We start from the raw sequence: 21,881 nt of genomic DNA, 5'->3' as shown, positions 1-21,881 counted from the left end.
GGAACTGTAAAAGTTAATCCTTTGAATGGTTATGATTTTATACACTGGTGCAGAATTTCCCAGCACTTTAGAAAACAGAACTCAGCAGGAAAAAAAAAAAAAACCTCATTTTGGAAAGATGTTTGATGTGCAGCAACATGTACACAGCATATTTTACTATTACAAAAGTATAAATTCAAATTCCACCAAACATCACATGTTACTTTCCGAAGCATTCAAATCAAGATTCCGATGCGGTTTTGTAAACCAGTCATAGCTCATGTCACATGAGCTGCCAGTTGATGATGGTGGATGATCAGAGCATAGGACACGTGTTGTAGTCAGCCAAGAGCAACATCACTGTCAAGTTGCGCGAACTCACAAATAGGAAAAGTTAATGGTTTAAATTAATAAACACAGTGCTGCTACAAGAAAAGAAATGCTTTCACATATAATACTGGTCTCGAATATTAATAAGCTGTAAGAGAAGCTGAGCTTTCACTATAATGTTGATCTCTTTAGCGCGTGTTACACTTAATGATACATCACACAAATGTGCCAGTAAAATTTTTAACAACAACATAAATCTCTTAATCTTTTGGGCTCAAAATTCTTCTAAATGGTCATCCTCAAAGAGTTAATTTTTAAATGAGAGTCAAACGCTCTGTGATTTAAGAAATTCATCGTACATTCTCACAAACAGTTCATCTTGCATAAAAGGAAATTTACTTTGAAAGTAATCCTTTTCAACCAACCATTCGTAATATTTTCCAGTGACCTGTTAGAAATAAGTTTGTTTCAGCAGTTTCCAGAGAGTGCCAGATAACAAGCGTCACCGCACTTGCTCAGCTTCAATGACAAAGGAAGCCCTTATGATTGTACGTGTAAAACGTTAAAAGATCTGACATTACGTAGTAAAAGAAACAAGACATTAGAGGATATTCCTAGAGCATCATAATTTTGTGAACCATACTAAAATGTATAATTCGGTTTAAAGTGCACACTCCTCTGTCCAGAGTTCGATGTAAATTTTCTTGGAGTACCAGTACTATATTATCTCGTGTTTGGTTCTTTAATATGGCATGACAGCATGCACTTGAAATGCAGAAAACAGTTGGAACTAGCCCATAGTGTGGAATTAAACACTTCGTTTCAAATAAATTGACTGCCTCAGCAGTAAAGATTAATGAAAGCCACATTTCTTTAGCAAACTGAAAAAAATAATTTCATTGTTCTGCAAGGCAATTAATGCCTGACTGTCAGAAAAGTGGAAATAAAATAAAGTCTGAAACTGATAACATATTTTAGCCCTCCATAGTTATGTGAATGTACTTTAATTCACCTGATAGCTCCCTGCCACTGAAATCCACTTTGTTTTCATTTGACATGAGAGCAATAACCGAATAGGAAACACCAAAATCACTAAACGTAAACACGGGTCACGTGGAGACCACCCACCTTCCCATTACAACTCAGACTGCTCTGTGCATCAGCCCCGTATCTACAATATTTCCAACCCAGGGCAATACTAGATAGCCCCCCCCCCCCCCTTGATCGTTTGAAGTAGACGCCAAAAATATAAAAAAAATCAACTTTTCAAACATATGTTCATTTTGTAGCGCACATCTTTCTGAAGAGTGTGGTACATAAGACAAGTGTTCAAGACATGTTATTTGGTCTTTTTTTTTTTTTTTTAAAGAAAAAGAAAACCTCCCAATTAATACTGGATGGGATTATTTGTAACAGGGAGAACCAGAACTCTTCAAAAAATTTGCACTCTTTATTGCCTATTAGCTAATAACCTGCTGTTTTGTGTGACATAAAATTAAATATAGGATACATAAAACCAATAAAGACAAGAGTCATGCAAGGAAGTACATCCTTAAGTTCTAGCATTTTTTTCTCTCTCTAATCTTGCTACACCTTTACATAGCGTTCGTCACACGTTTTGCTACATGAAAAAAACATAATGTCGATGCCTGATACTGAAAATGCTGTTAATACGAATAGTACCCAAGACTGGTGTGGTTTCTTGATCTGATTATGTGTATTTTGTCATTTTCTGCTATATAAAATGAAATAGGCTCGCCTAATATTGCAGCAATTCTAACACACACCAAATAAACAAGACTGTTTTGGCACAAATGGTCATTTTCATAACACAACAGAATATAATTCACGAAGTACCAGCATCAATTGCCTACTAGGCCTACTACAAGCAAAAAGTTTTATGTTAGGAAATAGTTTCACATTTCATTTATACACTGCAGCTTCTGAAGCATGAGATCAAATAGCAGTAGTTAGAAATTTTTATATAAATTTGGAATCATCATATTCTTCCATAACTTGTGTGATGTCCCCATTTTTTTCCTTCCTCGTTCAAACAAACAATCTTGTCATCACTAATTCTGTAACTATTCCTGCCAGTGTCAAAACTTATTCGCTAGTTACCTTCACTAACCCTGCCACAATCACCAGTTCAGTTATCCTGCATTTATTCTCCAGTTAGGCATTATTATGTGTTCATACAACACGTTTTCCATGCTACCTCCAGAATAGAACTTCAGCAGCTGCTTGCTGGGGACTGTACAACTGGCCAAAAATTTTCTGTCAAAATTTCATTTTCTTGGATACACCAAGAAGATAATACGTAATCTTTCTTACCTGTTAGTCTGAACCTAAGGATTTCACTAGTAATTATAACAACACTGATAATTAGCAAGCCCAGTCAACCACAAAAACATCAACTGGCATTCACCGTTCAGCTTTATTCTGCTCAGATCTTATAGCCCCACCCCCTTTTGTCAGTAGGACAGTTTATTTCTAGATGCGACAGGCATTCCCCTGGCAGAGACATCATGTACACTATGCATGCATTCAAAAATCAACTTATGATTCATTCAGAAATCAACTTAGAATGTGTTCAAAAACCAACAGGGATGGACTTAAAAAATCATATGAATAATTGATAGATCAACTTGCGCTGGATGCTAGGTGCTTTGTGAAACAAGGTTTACTTCCTCAAAATTATAAATTTGGCACCCTATGCCTCCCCCCCCCCCCCCCCCCCACCACCTCCCCTCGATCCGGGCCTGTTGCTCTTGCATGAATGTGGCAGCTTAGGTGCGCCATAGAAGTTTTCCAGGTAGCATCTGGCTGCTTGCTGCTATTACTTATACAGCTAACTGCCACACTTCTGTAGCCAAAAGTGGGAGAAGGTACTAATAACATGCGACTCAACTGCGCAAGTGCATGAGCTCGCTCGCAACTACTCAGTCAAATCTAACAGTTGTGATGCACACTCATCGGAGGCAATTTGTTATTATGAAGCATTGCGTAGTCTTACTAAAGCCTTTGACACATTTTGCTGTTGGCAGTTGTTTGTATGAGCACTGAGTTTTGTTTTTGTATATGGCGCATTTCCTTTGCAACTTTTATTTTATTTTCATTTTTTTTCCTCTCATTCATGTTTTATTGCTGCAGTATTATCCTGCAGTAGTGAGATACATTAATATACTTTCTTAGAGTATTGGTTCTTAACAAAGTCACAAAAATTTAATTGAAAACGAAAACAATAAAAAATTCCCGGCATTCTAAAAAATTCCCCAGGTTTTTCCCAGCTTTCTCCCAGATGAAAAAATTCCTGTGTTTTTCCCAGATCTCCCAGTTGTCCCAGGTCATATACACCCTGAATGCAACAGAATGCAGAAATTACAGAGTAATCAGCTTAATAAGCGATATCCTACAGATATTTTTCAAGATCATTCAATACAGAATCATTGCAAAGTGTGAAAGAGATGTGGGATTCTCACAGTCTGGATTTAGAGTGGGTCTAGGTATGAAGGAAGTCTTAGTCACAATTCAAATATTGTCAGCCACTGTAGCTGAGTGGACAGCACACCCGCTTGTCATGCTGGGGGGCCCGGGTTCGATTTCCTGCTGGGTCAGGGTGTTTGTGTCGTCTTCATCATTTCATCCTCATCAACGTGCAAGTCACTGAAGTGGCATCACCTCAAAAGGCTTTCACCAGGCGATCAGGTCTACCCGCCGGGAGGCCCTCGCTACATGACATTTCATTTCAGTTTAAGTATTGGTTCAGAAGTGCTACCATCAGAGGAAGGATGTAATCCTATGCTTCACAGATTAGGAAAAAGCATTTGACAGAATGCAACACTATAAACTTGCACAAATTCTGAGAAGACTTGATGGAGATAGAAAAGATATTCACTGTAGGCCTATAGAAAATCTCCATTGCTATACACAGCTGATGTTAAAATTGGCAGTCAAGTGACAGATGCACAAAAAATCTGCAAACGAGTTAGAGAAGTATGTGTACTCTCACCACTCCTCTCTAATCTGTACTTACAACAGATAATACAGGAGATGTTTGAAGACCGTGAGATAGGTATCAAAGTGAATGGGGTATGGATTAACAACATAAGATGTGTGGATGACACAGTCTTAATTGCTGATAATATGAATGATCTACAAGACCTTCTTACTGCAGCAGGAGAACACAGTAGGAATATGGGTCTTAGTATCAACACCAAAAAGTTAAAACTTATGATAGTCACTCACAGTTCAAACAAACATCACAACGTAGAACTAATGCATAGTAATCAAACTGGAGTACATTCATGAAATTTGACAAAGTGTTTACAAGTGTTGACTTTGATCTTAATCTCAAAATCAGATTCATAAAGATCTACATGAAATCAGCACTTTTGCATGGTGTGGACAGTTGGATGCTGAAAGTAAACACTATGAACAAGTTGGAAGTATTCAAGATGTGGTTATATCAACGAATCCTCAAATTCCACGGACAGCATGGAAAAAAATATGAAGAGATCTTGAGAATAGTAAAAAAAGACTGAGAACTGCTAACGACAATCAAAATTAACAAAACTGCTTACTTTAGAGATTTTTTATGGCTACTTACACTTTGTCACTGGTCTTCCAAAATATTAAAAATACACCATAACCTCATGTCTAGCCCCCTCCCCACCCTCCACCATCATGCAAACTATCATATGGGCACCCTTGTAGCAGACCCAGGGCACAGCCTGCCCTTAGCCTGCACACATCACATACTACCATATTCTAGTCCTGCCACAAGCATATCCTACCCCATAAGAGGCATGGTCACCTGTGAAAGTAATGTAATTGAAAGAATTTTCAGAAAAAGCAATAAATCTGTGAAAAGTGACTTGCAAAATCTTCATTCTGCTAATTCCTTAGAAATGTTAATCAGTTTGGGACTGTCAGACCAGGTTAGATTACTAGAAGAGGTGGGTAAGAACCAACAAAGAGCATTGTTCTTCATTACAGCCCATTTAGTAAGTGTAACAGCATTATGGAGATGTTCATCAAACTTCCACTGACTGATGTGACGGGAGTTGTTTTTGCATCGTGAGAAAGACCACAGTTAAAATTCCAAGAGCTTACTTTGCAAGAAGAGTCCGGCAATTTGTTACTTTTTCCTCAAATACATCTGGCACAGTGACCATAAGGAGAAAATGGAGAAGTAGGAGCATGACAGAGTCTTATAAATAAAGTTCTTTCCAAGCACCATTCATGTACAGACCACAAAAGTATCCTCACCATATGGAATAAGATGTCGATGTAGACACAGCCTTTTGTGTTGGCATGGCCACAAACCAGGTGTCCACCAGAATGTATTGCCACTGTAAAATTGCTGTCAAGAAATAATGAACTTCCAGTGGCAGAACATCCTTGGATACCACATGCTAATGACCCCCCCCCCCCCCCCCACCTGTCCTTTCCCCTGTTTCTGTACCCAAAAAGAAATTACCTATCAATTTACTAAGTTGGTCCAGTTAAGATAGTGGAAAAGAAAAGATACCCTATCAAAAGGGGGAAAAGAAAAGTCAGCAGTTTTTACATCAGACACAACAGTACAAGCAAAAATCTGAAAATAATTCCAACATTGGTCATTATTTCTGGAGTAATAACATGTGAAATTAATTAGTAGCATTATTTTAGACATGAGAGGAGTGTCTACATATAACAAATGTTGAACAGGAATTACTGAAGCTGTGTCTGTCCATCATAAATACCATCTTTTCTTTTTTTTAAATTTACTGTGTCTCCACCTCTGGGTTTTCACTTGCATATTTTCTATGACAACAGAAACACCTGGGTGGAATACAAACAATGGAAGAAGTGATTAAAAGGTGTAATATGTTTGAGGACAAGATAAAATGGCAGACATGAAAGTATGCAAAAGAGTGTTGGAAATGAAATCGTGTGTGCTCAAATGCACCATTAATGTGCGGACCTGCTTCTGTAAATAGTGTAAATTGTGATATTCCTGACTGTTGGACAGGGGAACAGAAAGAAGATTTCTGTAAGAGGAATGAGTGGTTGATAGGGAGAAATAAGAAACTGGAGTGCAAAAGTTGCACGAAAGTTGGGATGTAGGGGCCAGAAAGATGTAAAGGAATGAATATTTCGTAATAGTGGTCAACAATTTCAGTATATTGCTTTGGAGAAATCAAGACAGGCCAGATGACATCTTTCCAAAAGAAATTCTTTAAACACAAAGAAAGTTAAACACATAAAGCTGTTTTGAAAATAGTAGCTGCAGCAAGTGAAAAACCTTTGGAATCTGACTGTATTGAAGCACTGGAGAATGACAAGTCAGAAATAACTAATGTTTTCGGAACTGTCAACAAAGTTGCCAAAAGGAATCAACCATTAAATGACTTTGAGTTGGAAATTAATGTTTTAGTAGTGCTATGAGTGAGATGACCAGAGGCAACACTGATAGAAAATCACCAGTATTGACTTTATTTTGGAGGAGGAGGAGGTAGAGGAGACAATGATGCAGTTCAAGGGGCTATCTCTTCAGAAAGGTAATGAAAAGATGTATACTGCTAGGTGTAGTTCCAGTGATCCAACATCATTTTATGAAAGGTTACACAAACAAATGTAAGTAAGACTTTTAAGTGATGTACATGCTTTTTCTTCACTGACTAAAGCAATGGCTCCATCTTACTGGCCTGCCACAGCACTAACTTTCGGTGAGGAAGAAATAAAAAAAATATGTCAAAGACTAAGATTTCCTGAAAGACAAGTAATCAGAGGGTTTCCAAAGTTCCTTGAAGAAAAGAAATCTCCATCTTCTCTACTTCCTCTGATGAACACAAATAACTGCATACCAATACCCACTATGAATGTGAGAGGGAGTTATTACAAATTAACCTTGTTTTAATTCCATTACGAGCATCTCTGCATCTGAAAACTATTGCCAACTTGATGTTCAACAAACTAGCAGGACATCCTTTACAACTATTCCATTCCAACTCTTTATGTGGAGATCTGGTTCCTGAAAGAGACACAACTGGCTACAGACAGCAAAAGTAAGGAGCAAAAGCAGGAGAAATATGACAGTAATATTCTGAAGTCCATTTGGAACCGGCTTTAAATAACCAGGTTCATCTGTACGGAACATCTTTTAACCTTAATTGTAGATATCATACGTAAATCTGGATGATTTGCTTATTTTAAGGTAACAATATTACTCACCATATAGCAGGTGTGTGTGTGTGTGAACTGTTTTTGACAAAGGCCTTGTTGGCTGAAAGCTTATTTTGTGGCAGTCTTTCTGTTGTGCCTAACTGCAATTCAGCATTTCCGCTATATGGTGAGTAGCAACTATCCTTTTCATTATATTGTTACATTACATCCTGGATTTTCCATTGTTTACTTTAAGGTAAGCATTAAGAGCTTGTTATAATTTTGTGCAGCAATAATTTGTATACATTAGACATTAGCAACAGATCACTCAGAGTAACACTTAACTTTTTTCCAGAAAAATCAGCACAGTATACAGCCATATTACACCATGCATTCATATAGCTGATTCACTTTGATGGGCAATGAATCCACCAAAAATGGTTCAAATGGCTCTGAGCACTCTGGGACTCAACTGCTGTGGTCATCAGTCCCCTAGAACTTAGAACTACTTAAACCTAACTAACCTAAGGACATCACACACATCCATGCCCGAGGCAGGATTCGAACCTGCGACCGTAGCAGTCACACGGTTCCGGACTGCGCGCCTAGAACCGCGAGACCACTGCGGCCGGCTGAGTCCACCACTTTCAGTGCAGATCCAGAAGTTTGTTCAACCTCCAGCGGGAATCTCAAAGTAGCGTGGAGGACACGGACAAGGACTGTGGACAGGTGAAGTTTGGTGAGAATGTGGGGCAGCCGAGAGACGTGCCAAGATAATCTGTGAAATTGTGATAAATACTGTGTCCAGGTGATGCTGTGGTTAATGCAACTGCCTAGTAAGCAGGAGATCCGGGGTTTGAATCCCGGTCCAGCATACATTTTCACTCGTTGCCACTGACATCAACAGTTCCTTTCGTTTCCTTTCTCCCCCCGTCCAGCTTTAATTTACATAATACAATTACAGTCCACTTACTTTATAGAATGCATTCCACTAAACATAGCTGCTTGCCTTAGAAAAATATAAACAAATAATACCTCTAAAACACCAATGAAAATAATTATTTAAACTCTACACCAAATTACTCATTGTGGACTAAGGGGAATCTTGAAAAACAGAGCTGTGCATTTTCGGAACAGGATTTCTTCAAGGACTGTAAGTTGTCGTATTCTGCCTTGTAGAATGGAATTAAACTCTGATACCAGGGTTTTGGTTGCTTTTCAGTCTGTGCATGAAACTTTTTATCTACAATAATATAGAACTCTCAGGAGTCACTGTAAGTGGTGCAACTGTTGATAATTCTAGAACTAGTTCTAAACTGACATTTCCCGTATTTGCCTCATCTCCATTGAACATTTCTTTCTGTATTCTTTACAGAGAGATGTATGAAGCTGTTAGAACATAATACTATACATACAGAATCCATTGGTATCAGAATCTCAAACTACCGGAAGTGGGCTTTGACTGTTTTTCCCTGTATGCTTTAAACAATATGGGCATCCATTTTGAAAGTCACTGCAAAAACATGACATTAAATCATTTGACATGGACAAGCACAAAATATAATTTTCTTTATTGTCAAATACTATATTTTTGGGTATCATACAGCTGTCGAGTCATCTGTTTGCCATGAGTCATCTGTTTGCCAAAGTCAAGTAGTGTCTTTGCAGACATTCTTTGTGCAGTCTTGAGGGCAGGAGCTGCATGAAACCTGTACAGATAGATCAAAAGTGTTTCAGCCTCTTTAGTTTTTTAATCTAACTGTACAAAATTATTAATGTAAATAGACTTACGTAAATTATGCTCAATCAGCGTAGAACAGAAATAATGGCAACATGTTCACCCCTCAAGAGCAACTGCGGAAGATGTCGCTCAAGGAGTTCCTCTTTTTTGCCAGATTTCAGAACCAGTACAGTCCGACCCGTTGCAGGTGTGCTTTCTACCAGTGTACCACAAGAACCTTACAAAGAGTGCAATTGAAAGATGTAATACCACTTTAGAAATGTTTAGTTTACTTAATATTCATGATTGTTTCCTTGATATTACACTGGAGCACCAAAGAAACTGGAACAGGCATGCGTATTCAAACGCAGATTTATGTAAGCAGGCAGAATATGGCGCTGCTGTTTGCAACAGCTATATAAGACAACAAGTGTCTGGCGCAGTTGTTATATTGGTTACTGCTGCTACAATGGCAGGTTATCAAGAATTGAGTGAGTTTGAACATGGTGTTATAATCAGCGCACGAGCGATGGGACACAGCCCCGCTGAGGTAGTGATGAAGTGGGGATTTTCCCGTATGACCATTTCACGAGTGTACTGTGAATATCAAGAATCCGGTAAAACATCAAATCTCTGACATCGCTGCACCTGGAAAAAGAGCTTGCAAGAATGGAACCAACGATGACAGAAGACAATCAGTCAACATGACAGAAGTGCAACCCTTCTGCAATTTGCTGCAGGTTTCAGTGCTGAGCCATCAACAAGTGTCAGCATGCAAACCGTTCAACGAAACATCATCGATAAGAGCTTTTGGAGCTGAAGGTCCACTTGTGTACCCTTGATGGCTGCATGACACAAAGATTCACGCATCACCTGGGTCTGTCAATACCAACATTGGGCTGTTGATGACTGGAAACATGTTGCCTGGTTGGATGAGACTCATTTCGAATTTTATTGAGTGGATGGATGTGTATGCGTGTGGAGACAATCTCATGAATCCATGGACTCTGCTAGTCAACAGGGGACTGTTCAAGCTGGTGGAGGCTCTCTAATGGTGTGCAGTGTGTGCAGTTGGAGTGATACGGGACGCCTGATAAGTCTAGATACAATTCTGACAGGTGATGTCAACATAAGCATCCTGTCTGGTCCTGTCGCATTCATGCCCATTGTGCATTCCGACAGAGTTGGGGAATTCCAGCAGGACACTGCAACACCTCACACATCCAGAATTGCCAGGGTGGCTCCAAGAACATACTTCTGAGTTTAAACACTGCCACTGGCCACCAAACTCCCCAGACATGAACATTATTGAGCATATCTGGGAAGCCTAGCAACATGCTGTTCAGAAGAGATCTCCACCCCTCGTACTCTTACGGATTTATGGACAGCCCTATGGGGTTCATAGTGTCAATTCCCTCCAGCACTACTTCAGGCATTAGTCGAGTCCATTACACGTCATGTTGCAGCACTTCTGCGTGCTCATGGGGGCCCTACATGATACTAGGCAGGTGTACCAGTTGCTTTGGCTTTTCAGTGTATATGCGCTGCATTTTCTGTTCATTTACTTACTGTCACTATTGGCTGGAAGGAAGAGAATAAGAGGGAAACAAAATTTAAACAGATTAATAGTGTGAGGTATATTTTTGTTACAATATTTATGACAATTTGATGAATAATTAAAGTTTCGCTGGACTTTGGTTAAACTGTGCAGTATCTGTGCTCTGCTCCACTCAAATTATTTTTGTTTTACGGTATTAAACATTTTAATTATTGGATCCTAATTACTTTTTGGAGCCACACTCAATTTATTAATTCAAGTTTCCTTAAATTTATAAGCTTTAGGAATTCTGATTATAAAACATGAAATAACTGCATTGACTGTTCCCACAGATACACTTGGAAAACCCAGCTCCACTTTCAGAGTTCATAGTATACTGGAAAAATGATGAAAAGTGTCACACACTTCAGAGGAGCCACCTTAATATATTATACAAAATTTAATATTTATATGCATCAATTTCATTGTTATTGTTCTTAAGATGTTGATATAAATGCATCACTATAATATTGCCTTAGTGAGAGAGAGAGACTGCTAACAAAGTATTTTAATTTATGGTGTGCTTCCAAGTGTTTTGCTGAGTAGTTGTTTCCATTTTATGCACACTATTTCTATGACCAACCCAGTCATTTTCTTCAGGTGTTGTGATTTTGCTGTTATGTGTACTCCCTGCTTGGTCTCCAACCAGACTGTGAACTATCTACATTTACATCTACACAAATACTCCACAAGCCACCATACGGTGCGCACTGAAGGCTACCCCATATCATTATTAGTCATTTTCTATCCTGTTCTACTCACAAATGGAACAAGGGAAAAACGACTATCTACATGCCTCACTACTTCTCGTATCTTATCTTCGTGGTCCTTGCGAGCAATATATGTTGGTGGTAGTAGAATCGTTCTGCTATTGTTGGCCTTGCACCACTATTTATAGCAGAGTTCGATTCCCGATGCTTCCTACACTCTTTGATGTTGTTCTGTTTTTCGGAGCTCACACTGATATTCTGTGAAATGCGAATTCTCTCAGCATTTCCCTGTCCTGGTCAATATGATGAAAGACAACATTTAAGTAAAATTAGTGCCGATCAACAAGTGTTGTTTAAATTGCAACTGCCATCCCTGCTATTAGGTTTTGTGATGACTTTATTTTGGTAGACTCCTTAAATATACTGTTTCAGGAACCTGTCATTTGCACCCAGGAGCAGATATAAACTCAGTACACAATTTATTAATTATGAAGGGTACGCTGAAGTTTAAGAGACTAGTCAGGAAGATTCACTGTTCAAGGAAGTGAGATTTGGAAGAGCTAGCGAATGAAGAGACACACTAGAAATTTTCTGAGGTTAGAGATACTGTGATAAGAAATAGCTCAGTAGGCAGTTCAGTTCAAGAGAAATGGACATATTTAAAAAGGACAGTCACAGAAGCTGGAACAAAAACAGTAGGTACAAGGAATACAACCACAAAGAAACAGTGGATAACAGAAGAAATACTTCAGTTGAGCGACAAAAGAAGAATATACAAAACGTTTTCGGGAAATAATGAAGGCCTCTATGAGGAGGAAGACTTACCTGATGACGTGATAGAAGAAGAAATAGGAGTCGACGGGGCAAAGATGGGGCATTCAGTATTAGAATCAGAATTTAAAATAGGTTTGGGTGACTTAAGATCAAATAAGGCAGAAGTGATAGATACCATTCCATCGGAATTTCTAAAATCATTGGTGGAAGTAGTAATAAAATGACAATTCACACTGGTGTGTAGAACGTATGAGTCTGGCAATATACCACCTGATTTCTGGAAAAATATAAGCCACTGACAAGCATTCACTTGTGATCGCTGAAATCTCCTAGTGTGACGAATTCTTGGTTGCCTCAGTTACAGAGATGAGTCAAAGTGTTGCATACAAGTGGCTCATTTGGTGGCAGATAGATATGCAGAGCAGAGGTTGTAGAGAGCTTCAGGGAGAGCATTAGGGAATGACTAACAAGAATGGGGGAAAGAAATACAGTAGAAGGAGAATGGGTATCTTTGAGAGACAAAATAGTGAAGGTAGCAGAGGATCAAGTAGATAAACAGACGAGGGCTAATAGAAATCCTTGGGTAACAGAAGAGATAAAAAATTTAATTGATGAAAGGAGAACATATAAAAATGCAGTAAATGAAGCAGGCAAAAAGGAATACAAACGTCTAAAAAATGATATCGACAGGAAGTGCAAAATGACTAAGCAGGGATGGCTAGAGGACAATTGTATGGATATAGAGGCGCATATCACTAGGGATAAGATAGATACTGCCTACAGGAAAATTAAAGAGATCAATGGAGAAAAGAGAAGCACTTGTATGAATAAAAGAGCTCAGATGCAAAACCAGTTCTAATCAAAGAAGGGAATGCAGAAAGGTGGTCTATACAAGGGTGATGTTCTTGAGGACAATATTATAGAAATGGAAGAATGTAGATCAAGATGAAATAGGAGATATGATACTGCGTGAAGAGTTTGACAGAGCACTGAAAGACCTAAGTCGAAACAAGGCCCCGAGAGTAGACAACATTGCATTACAACTACTGACAGCCTTGGGAGAGCCAGTCCTAACAAAACTCTACCATCTGGTGAGCAAGACAGGCAAAATACCCTCAGACTTCAAGAAGAATATAATAATTCCAATCCCAATGAAAGCAGGTGTTGACAGATGTGAAAATTACCGAACTATCAGTTTAATAAGCCATGGCTGCAAAATACTAAAACAGATGAATGGAAAAACTGCTAGAAGCCGACCTCGGGGAAGATCAGTTTGGATTCCGTAAAAATGTTGGAACACGGGAGACAATACTGACCCTACGACTTATCTTCGAAAATAGACTAAGGAAAAACAAATCTATGTTTCTAGCATTTGTAGACTTAGAGAAAGCTTTTGACAATGTTGACTGGAATACTCTCTTTCAAATTCTGAAGGTGGCAGGGGTAAAGTACAGGGAGCGAAAGGCTATTTACAATTTATACAGAAACCAGATGGCAGTTATAAGAGTCGAGGGACACGAAAGGGAAGCAGTGGTTGGGAAGGGAGTGAGACAGGGTTGTAGCCTCTCCGTGATGTTATTCAATTTGTATATCGAGCAAGCAGTAAAGGAAACAAAAGAAAAAGTCTGAGTTGGAATTAAAATCCATGGAGAAGAAATAAAAACTTTGAGGTTTGCCGATGACATTGTAATTCTGTCAGAGACAGCAAAGGACCTGGAAGAGCAGTTGAACGGAATGGACCGTGACTTGAAAGGAGGATATAAGATGAACTTCAACAAAAGCAAAATGAGAATAATGGAATGTAGTCGAATTAAATCGGGTGGTGCTGCGGGAATTAGATTAGGAAATGAGATGCTTAAAGTAGTAAATGAGTTTTGCTATTTGGGGAGCAAAATAACTGATGATGGTCAAAGTAGAGAGGATATAAAATGCAGACTGGCAATGGCAAGGAAAGCGTTTCTGAAGACGAGAAATTTGTTAACATCAATTATAAATTTAAGTGTTAGGAAGTTGTTTCTGAAAGTATTTGTATGGAGTGTAGCCACGTATGGAAGTGAAACATGGACGATAAATAATTTAGACAAGAAGAGAATAGAAGCTTTCGAAATGTGGTGCTACAGAAAAATGCTGAAGATTAGATGGGTAGATCACATAACTAATGAGGAGGTATTGAATAGAACTGGAGGGGAGAAAAACTTGTGGCACAACTTGACTAGAAGAAGGGATCGGTTGGTGGGGCATATTCTGAGGCATCAAGGGATCACCAATTTAGTATTGGAGGGCAGCGTGGAGGGTAGAAATCGTAGAGGGAGACCAAGAGATGAATACACTAAACAGATTCAGAAGGATATAAGTTGCAGTAGGTACTGAGAGATGAAGAATATTGCACAGGATAGAGTAGCATGGAGAGCTGCATCAAACCAGTCTCTGGACTGAAGACCACAACAACAACAACATACAGAGCAGACTGACTTTGCAATTCATTTTATCGTTACAATTGAGTGGTTAGAGCCACAGACAAGGAGTGTTATCTCTCATAAATAAAGAACATAACTTTTCCCTTCATCTTTCTCCACTATGATTGCCACCACCACCACGATTTTTATTTTACAACACTCAATACTGAAGTCATTAATGCCTCTGCTGAACATGATTGGATACATTTAGTGAAATAAATGAAGTCATTTTTCACCAGTCTCAATGTGACAATGATCCATGGATTTGTATTAACAGTTTTTTTATCTTGTTTTCTAACAGTCATATTGCAGTGCCAACATTTGGGAGGAAGAGCACTGAAATAACTGCCAACACCAATGTCTAATGCTGTTACAAGTTGCCACTGCCTCACAGCACTTCCTTTCATCACTGGAGGAAAGACTGATATGAATAACAAAGAGCAAATAAACAGTATGTTACTATGAGGATAATTATGTATTACCCTTTTTAAGAAGAAAGTCTACTACTAATAGTTAAAATTATAACAAGTATATGTAGACTGTTGCTCCTAAAGTCAGATTAATAACTATTACTTTAAACGTTACATACAGAGTCAGCCAAAAGAATGTATACACTCTTTGTCTTAATGTATCACGATATCAATATTATCAACTGATCTGAATTATGAGTATGTTGTAGTAAGGCCTTTGGCTCAACAGATGTCAGTACTTTCATCACAATAGTGAGAAAATAAAATGGCTGAAAACAGGCTTGATGGGTGAGCAGTAAAAATGCATTCTGAAGTTTTTTTATCAAGTCTGATGATGCCTTTAAAGTGCAATGTCACTGAAGTTGGGTGTTTGAAACAGAATCCCCAACCTGCCTAACAATTAAACACATTACTGATATAACTGAGGCAAATGGAGTGTTTTGTGATATTCACAAAAGGAAGATCTGGAAGACTGTGTACAGTTACAAGTCCTGCTTCGTTGGCTCTCGTATTGAAAAACTTTGTTGCTTATGCCCATAATTCTGCTATGTAATGTGCATATGAAGTGAGGATTAGTAGTAGAAGTGTATGGCAAATTCTAAAAGCTGCTAAGTGGAAAGTTTCCACCCCACAATTAAGGCATGCAATTAATGACGACAACTGTGACAAATCAACTGTGACTGTTGAAGACAGTTTTCAAATAGTATCAATTAATGCTAATTGTAAATGAACAATTTGGAGGAGGCATAGTTTAAACTTAATGCAACATTGAATTGGCATAACTGTACTACTGGGCACTGAAAAATCTGCATGTTAATGTAGATAAGGCAGGCAGTCTACCAGGAGCTCATGTGTGGTTTGGAGTATCATCTAGGAGGCTAGTAGGGCCATTTTTCTTTTGTGATACTGACACCAGAGAATTGTAACTGGCAATTTTATGTGAATTAATTTTACCAGGTGTAAGTGTACTTTCTGGAGCTGACGATGAGGTCTTCTACCAGCAGGATAGGGCATCACCACACTACCATCCAGCCATATGAGCTTTCCTGAATGACAATCTACAGGGACATTAGATTTGATGAAGATGGCCCAATGAGTCCCCCCCTCCCCCTCCCCCCAGTCTCCAGATCAAACCTCTATGGAGTTTTTATTTGTGGGGAACTGTGAAAGTTCAAATCTATCGATTTAAGCAACAAATGTTGGAGGACTTTTGCCAAAACGTTACAGCAGCATGTTCAGAAATTTCCATTAAAATATTGACCACTGTAGGTGCAGCGACTGCTTGTCATTCCAATACTTGTCTGGCTGCCAATGGCAGACATTGTGAACATCTAACCTAACCTTTTCCTTCACTGAAGATAGTATTACATGTGTGATCAGTATCTAAATGTAAATCAGACACACAGCAAACTGTTTTCACTCCTTACAGTATGAACACATTTTTTGACGGACTCTGTACATTTGACAGAATTTTAAAATAGATGCTAATAAATAAAATTTGTAGTGAAAAACAGGTAAAGCTAAAAAGGGATGAAAGATAAAATGACACTGTAGATGAAAACAACTGACTGATAAAAAATGAATGAGGTAGACTGTTACACATTGCCCGACAGCAGTTTAAGGAGGAGACCCACCTTGATGTAGAATTTTAAATTTTAGCAACACTGGTGTTATCATACAATAAACTTGATGGCAATTTCTTGGGAAATACAAAGGCTGCCCTCTTGTTAACTAGTAAAACATAACAGTTTGAAATATGGTGAGCAGAGAGTATCAGATTGCAAGCTTACTTAATGGCGAGTCCTCTTCCCTAAAAAAGTAGCTGTGGCTCATGGAGCAGTGCCTTGTTTTAAGTCTGCTGAACACAGCTTCCTGCCATCTCTGTGGTTGAGAGGACAAGTACTTTGGTCGAATGTTAGCTTTGTTGGTTGTAGCTTCTTCTTTGTAACATCAAAGCAACTCTTATTTCCACTGTCTCATAATTTTTCTTCCTATCATCAATTAAAGAGCATGTACTCTGCTGTCCCTAAATGAGTATTTGGCTGCCTCGTGTACAATGCTGTTGCTCTTAATTCCCACATGCCCTGACATCCAACAGAAAGATACTGCCTTCCTTCACTTTTAAATGTTCAGGCAGTGTCTTTAATGCTCTGGATCATTTTCTTTATTGGATACATTTCCACTATAGATTGGAGGACACAAAGAGTCTGAGCACATGACAAATTTCTTGCTAGGATGACCTCAGCCTCTCAAGGGTCTTCTGTGCAGGATGAAGTCTGGCATCATACCTGGTACGCACATCAAGATCAAGGAACTGTTAAGTTGTGTACGGAAGAATAACAAAGCAACCAAGAGAAAAATAACAATGTTTACTTAAAATAAAGATCAAAAGATTGTTGAAAATGTTATGAGAACCAGTCTTAGTGCAACCATGTTCAGGATGGGACTGGACAAATGCCCCTTAAGCCTACAGTAGTCCATACCTGTCAGATCCCTATGTTTAGTGGCCATGATACTTCAGGGTGATAACTGTATTTTGACATCTGACTCAGCCAAGGCAATTTACTACCAAAAAATAGAGCCAAACATCTAACTGAATTTCCATAATTTGCAATGAAGTGTGTTTCAGAGCTTCCCATTTAGCTGATGGGATCTCAAACTGTAACCGGGTCATTTGTGGGTGCTGCTCTTACTGAATTAGCTATCTGGCATGACTCATGACTCATCCCTGAAAAGCAGTATTCCAAGTATGAGTCATAGTTCAGCAGATATATTTCTTTATATTCTGGAAACAATCCCCAAGGCCATGGGTAAGCCATTTCTCTTTCATTTTTTTTCTTCTAATCCTTCCTTCTATCCAGCAAGGTACATAGAAGAACTTCTGTGAAGTCTGGAAAATAGGAGCATGGTACTGATAGAACTATAAGGACAAGTCGAGAGTCATTTCTGCATAGCTCATTTGGTATGAGCACAGTCCACAAAAAGGCAAGATTCTGGGCTCGAGTGCACAGGACAGAGTTTTAAATTATACCATTCATGTGGAACTCAGTAAGTTAAAAAGAATGATTAAAATCCATACAAATGGTTTATTTCTGATGAAAGTTTAAAATTTATTTTTTCTTCAACTCATTGTTCCAACCTTTTACTCATCAACTAAGTTATTATGGTATCAGGATGAGATTATATGAAGAAAAGAATTGAAAGCAACAATGGAGATACTTTATATTGAGGTAAGGAAAATATAGGAACAAAAACGGCCCACATTGTACACACAAACTTCAAAGTCCATACAGAATTTAAGAATACAAAAGCAACAGTAAATTCTTGGAAGCCAACAAGAAATAATTACCACATTTGCATATATACCAAGCACTTCAACAGGAAAGGAATGTCTAAATAAAATTAAAACCCTGTGTAAAAGGGAAAAGTTCAAACAACCGTCGCCGGCCGCGGTGGTCTCGCGGTTAAGGCGCTCAGTCCGGACCCGCGCGACTGCTACGGTCGCAGGTTCGAATCCTGCCTCGGGCATGGATGTGTGTGATGTCCTTAGGTTAGTTAGGTTTAATTAGTTCTAAGTTCTAGGGGACTGATGACCACAGAAGTTAAGTCCCATAGTGCTCAGAGCCATTTGAACCATTCAAACAACCGTCAGGCAACAGAACACTAGTTCTATCCAATGGAGGCTGTTCCTTCACATGACATTAACTACTTGCAAGTAATGAATGAAAGCACAGAACACAGTGAATGAATTTGTATGTGATATGTATGCTTTTGCTATAGTTAAATACAATACAACCCTACAAAGAATTTATATAATTCACTGCTAAATGCAGGCCTGCCTATCGATAGGGGCTACTCTGAACTACAAGTAGCCATTTCGAGAAGCACATTGTGTTTTACTTTACTTTGATTCGAAAAACAGATTTAAATTTGAATATGGTTTCATGATAAAAATTGATGCATCTTGAATGGTGATAATAACCAAATTCTCATATTGGTCTACATTGTTGACACAAACAACAGTTTTTACAGTAAGCCAGTTAGAAGAAATAAAGAATACCACAACCAAATACACACACACACACACACACACACACACACACACACACACACACACACACACACACACAAAATCAATGTTTCTGGCTACCGAGAGCCTTTTATGGGCAAGTGCTCTACCAACTGAACTACTCAAGCATGACTCATGACCCAGCCACACAGCTTTACTGCTGCCAATACCTCATCTCCTACCTTCCAAACTTCATATGCGTAACTTGCAGAACTACTGGTTCAAATGGTTCAAATGGCTCTGAGCACTATGGGACTTAACTGCTGTGGTCATCAGTCCCCTAGAACTTAGAACTACTTAAACCTAACTAACCTCAGGACATCACACACACCCATGCCCGATGCAGGATTCGAACCTGCGACCGTAGCAGTCGTGCAGAGAACTACTGGTGGTGGAGATGGTGATAAGGGCGCCTGACGGCAAGGTCTTTAGCGCCCACACAAAAACAGATTGAGATGAGTGTCAGTAAAATACTCAGTACAGAAAGATAAAACAGCAAGTAAAACACATGTAACAAAGGGTGGAAAACCATACGGACCCACACTGAAGCATGGGACGAAGCATGGCGTCAGCAGTAAAACGTGAACGACACAGGAAGAAAGTGGTAGAAGGTCCTAAAACAATATGGCAGATGGATGTGGCTGGGGGACGGCATGGAAAAAAAAGGAGGTGGCAGCCACTCCGCAACACCCTAAAACCTCCAGCCTAAAAGTTTAGGCCAGAAACCGGACACATTACAAAACTTTAAAACCCTAACTACACTCGTATCACCTGTTAAAATGTGGCAGATAGAGATGTGCTCACCACAGGCATCACAAAACTGGGGATCCTCTCGCCATAATAAAAAGCCATGTGTGAGAAGACAGTCCAAATCCTAAGATGAGTGAGTGTGACTTCATCCCACCTGGGCAACTGGCAGCAGGAATGCCATGGCAGGGTTGTGGACTTCACCAATCACAGCTTATTGATGGCACTGCCAGCCATTCCTCTTCCCACAACTGCATGCACTTCCTATGTAGGACAGGAATGACATACTGCAAGGGAATAGAACACTGTGTCACGTCCTGTCCTATTCAGGCCTCCTTGGCAGCCTGAGCGGCCTGTTCATTGCCCCATATCCTGACATGACCGGGCACCTAGCAGAATGACACCTGCTTACCCCGCTGGTGGAGCAAGTACAGTTGGTCAATTATGAGCCAGACCAACTCCTCAGCTGGGTACAGGCTCTGCAATGATTGTAGGGCACTAAGGGAATCGGAGCCGATGAGAAAACGTCTGCCCGGAAGACGATGCACCTGCTGCAGTGCCTTCAGGATTGCGTGGAGCTCTGCTGAAAAAACAGTATACTCGGCAGGAAGGCAAATCCTGGTGACACGGTCTGCGAACACTACAGAGCAGCCAAGGGAATTCCCGTATTTGGAGCCGTCAGTGTAAACGATCATGAAACCGTGATGCATATCTAAAATGTTTGCAGAACTAGTACTCCTGGAATAAAGGGTATTGCGAGACACCAGAGACATGGCTTAGTCACAGCCTGGAGGCATCTTCCAGGATGAATTTTCACATTGTGTCAGAGTGTATGCTGATATGAAACTTTCTGACAGATTACAACCGTGTGTCGGACCAGGTCTCAAATGTCGAACCTTCACCTTTCGAGGGCAAGTGGTCTATCAACTGAGCTACCCAGTAGTCATGCAAGAGTGACTTGTGTTTGTGTGAATGCGTGTGTTTGCTACTTTAGAAGAAGGCCTTTTGGCCAAAAGCTCAAATGTACAACAGTCTTTTTGTTGTGCCTGTCTGTGAGTCAGTGCCTCCTCTATATGGTGAGGCACAACCTATCCTTTTCATAATATTGTTATTTCATCCTTGATTTTCCATGGTTTTCTTTTGTAATAAACGTTTGTTTTAAGCAAAACAAGATGAAATATTAAGAAGGTTGAGACTTCCTGCAGTGAAAGCACTCAGATATTAATTTGTAAAACATTACAGATCATTTGCCATTCTTGAGCCACCACATTAAATTTGTACTGTATGGGAGTATAATACTGACTGTTGACAATTTCATAGAAGCATACAGAGTTCCAGCTGAATCCAGTAATGAGAAGTAATATAAACACTGATCATAAATTTGCAAATACATGAAATTGGTGACTTTTTTTAGGTAAAAAGTGGTAGAGGGAGAACACTGATGATGCCTGATGCAATCAGTTGTAACTACTGTTACACTACCTTGGAGAAGAATCAATATAAAATGATATCATTATTTATAACTGTCTCATAGCATCCCAAATTTGATAACATTGGAAGTAAATTACATACAAAGTATAAATCATCATAACTTGTACTCGTATATATTTACCAATAGAAGGTACTTTAGCCTTCTTCTTTCTTGTCCAAACTTCACGTATATCCTTCAGTGCCAGATTCCAGTGCCTGTCGAAGGCAACAACAAAGGCCTCACAGTAACCCCTGATACCATTCATACTTCTCGTAACTACCTGGAAAAAAAGGAAAAAAAAATTAGAAAAATGGTTTTAAAAATGGGACTATACAACCTGATTAGCAGCAGAATTTATGGAACCTGTCTGAACTTGTATCAAAATTGAATGATCATAGTAATCATTCTG

General features: G+C 39.2%; 1 protein-coding gene across 1 annotated transcript in view; it reads right to left on the bottom strand.

Annotated features, from left to right (window-relative positions):
- Nucleotides 1–8,995: 8,995 nt before the first annotated feature.
- LOC126455560 (U7 snRNA-associated Sm-like protein LSm11) overlaps nt 8,996–21,881 on the bottom strand; it is a 130,591-nt gene continuing 117,705 nt past the window's right edge. Inside the window, exons 4-6 of the mRNA XM_050091315.1 lie at nt 21,614–21,752; nt 9,250–9,416; nt 8,996–9,167 (exon numbers count right to left, since the gene is read on the bottom strand). Coding sequence (XP_049947272.1) covers nt 9,265–9,416; nt 21,614–21,752 — 291 coding nt within the window. The 3' untranslated portion in view covers nt 8,996–9,167; nt 9,250–9,264. The remainder of the gene's footprint in view (nt 9,168–9,249; nt 9,417–21,613; nt 21,753–21,881) is intronic.

This window comes from Schistocerca serialis, chromosome 2, assembly GCF_023864345.2.
Source record: "Schistocerca serialis cubense isolate TAMUIC-IGC-003099 chromosome 2, iqSchSeri2.2, whole genome shotgun sequence".
NCBI lineage: Eukaryota > Metazoa > Arthropoda > Insecta > Orthoptera > Acrididae > Schistocerca > Schistocerca serialis.
This window is presented reverse-complemented; position numbering and strand designations above follow the sequence as displayed.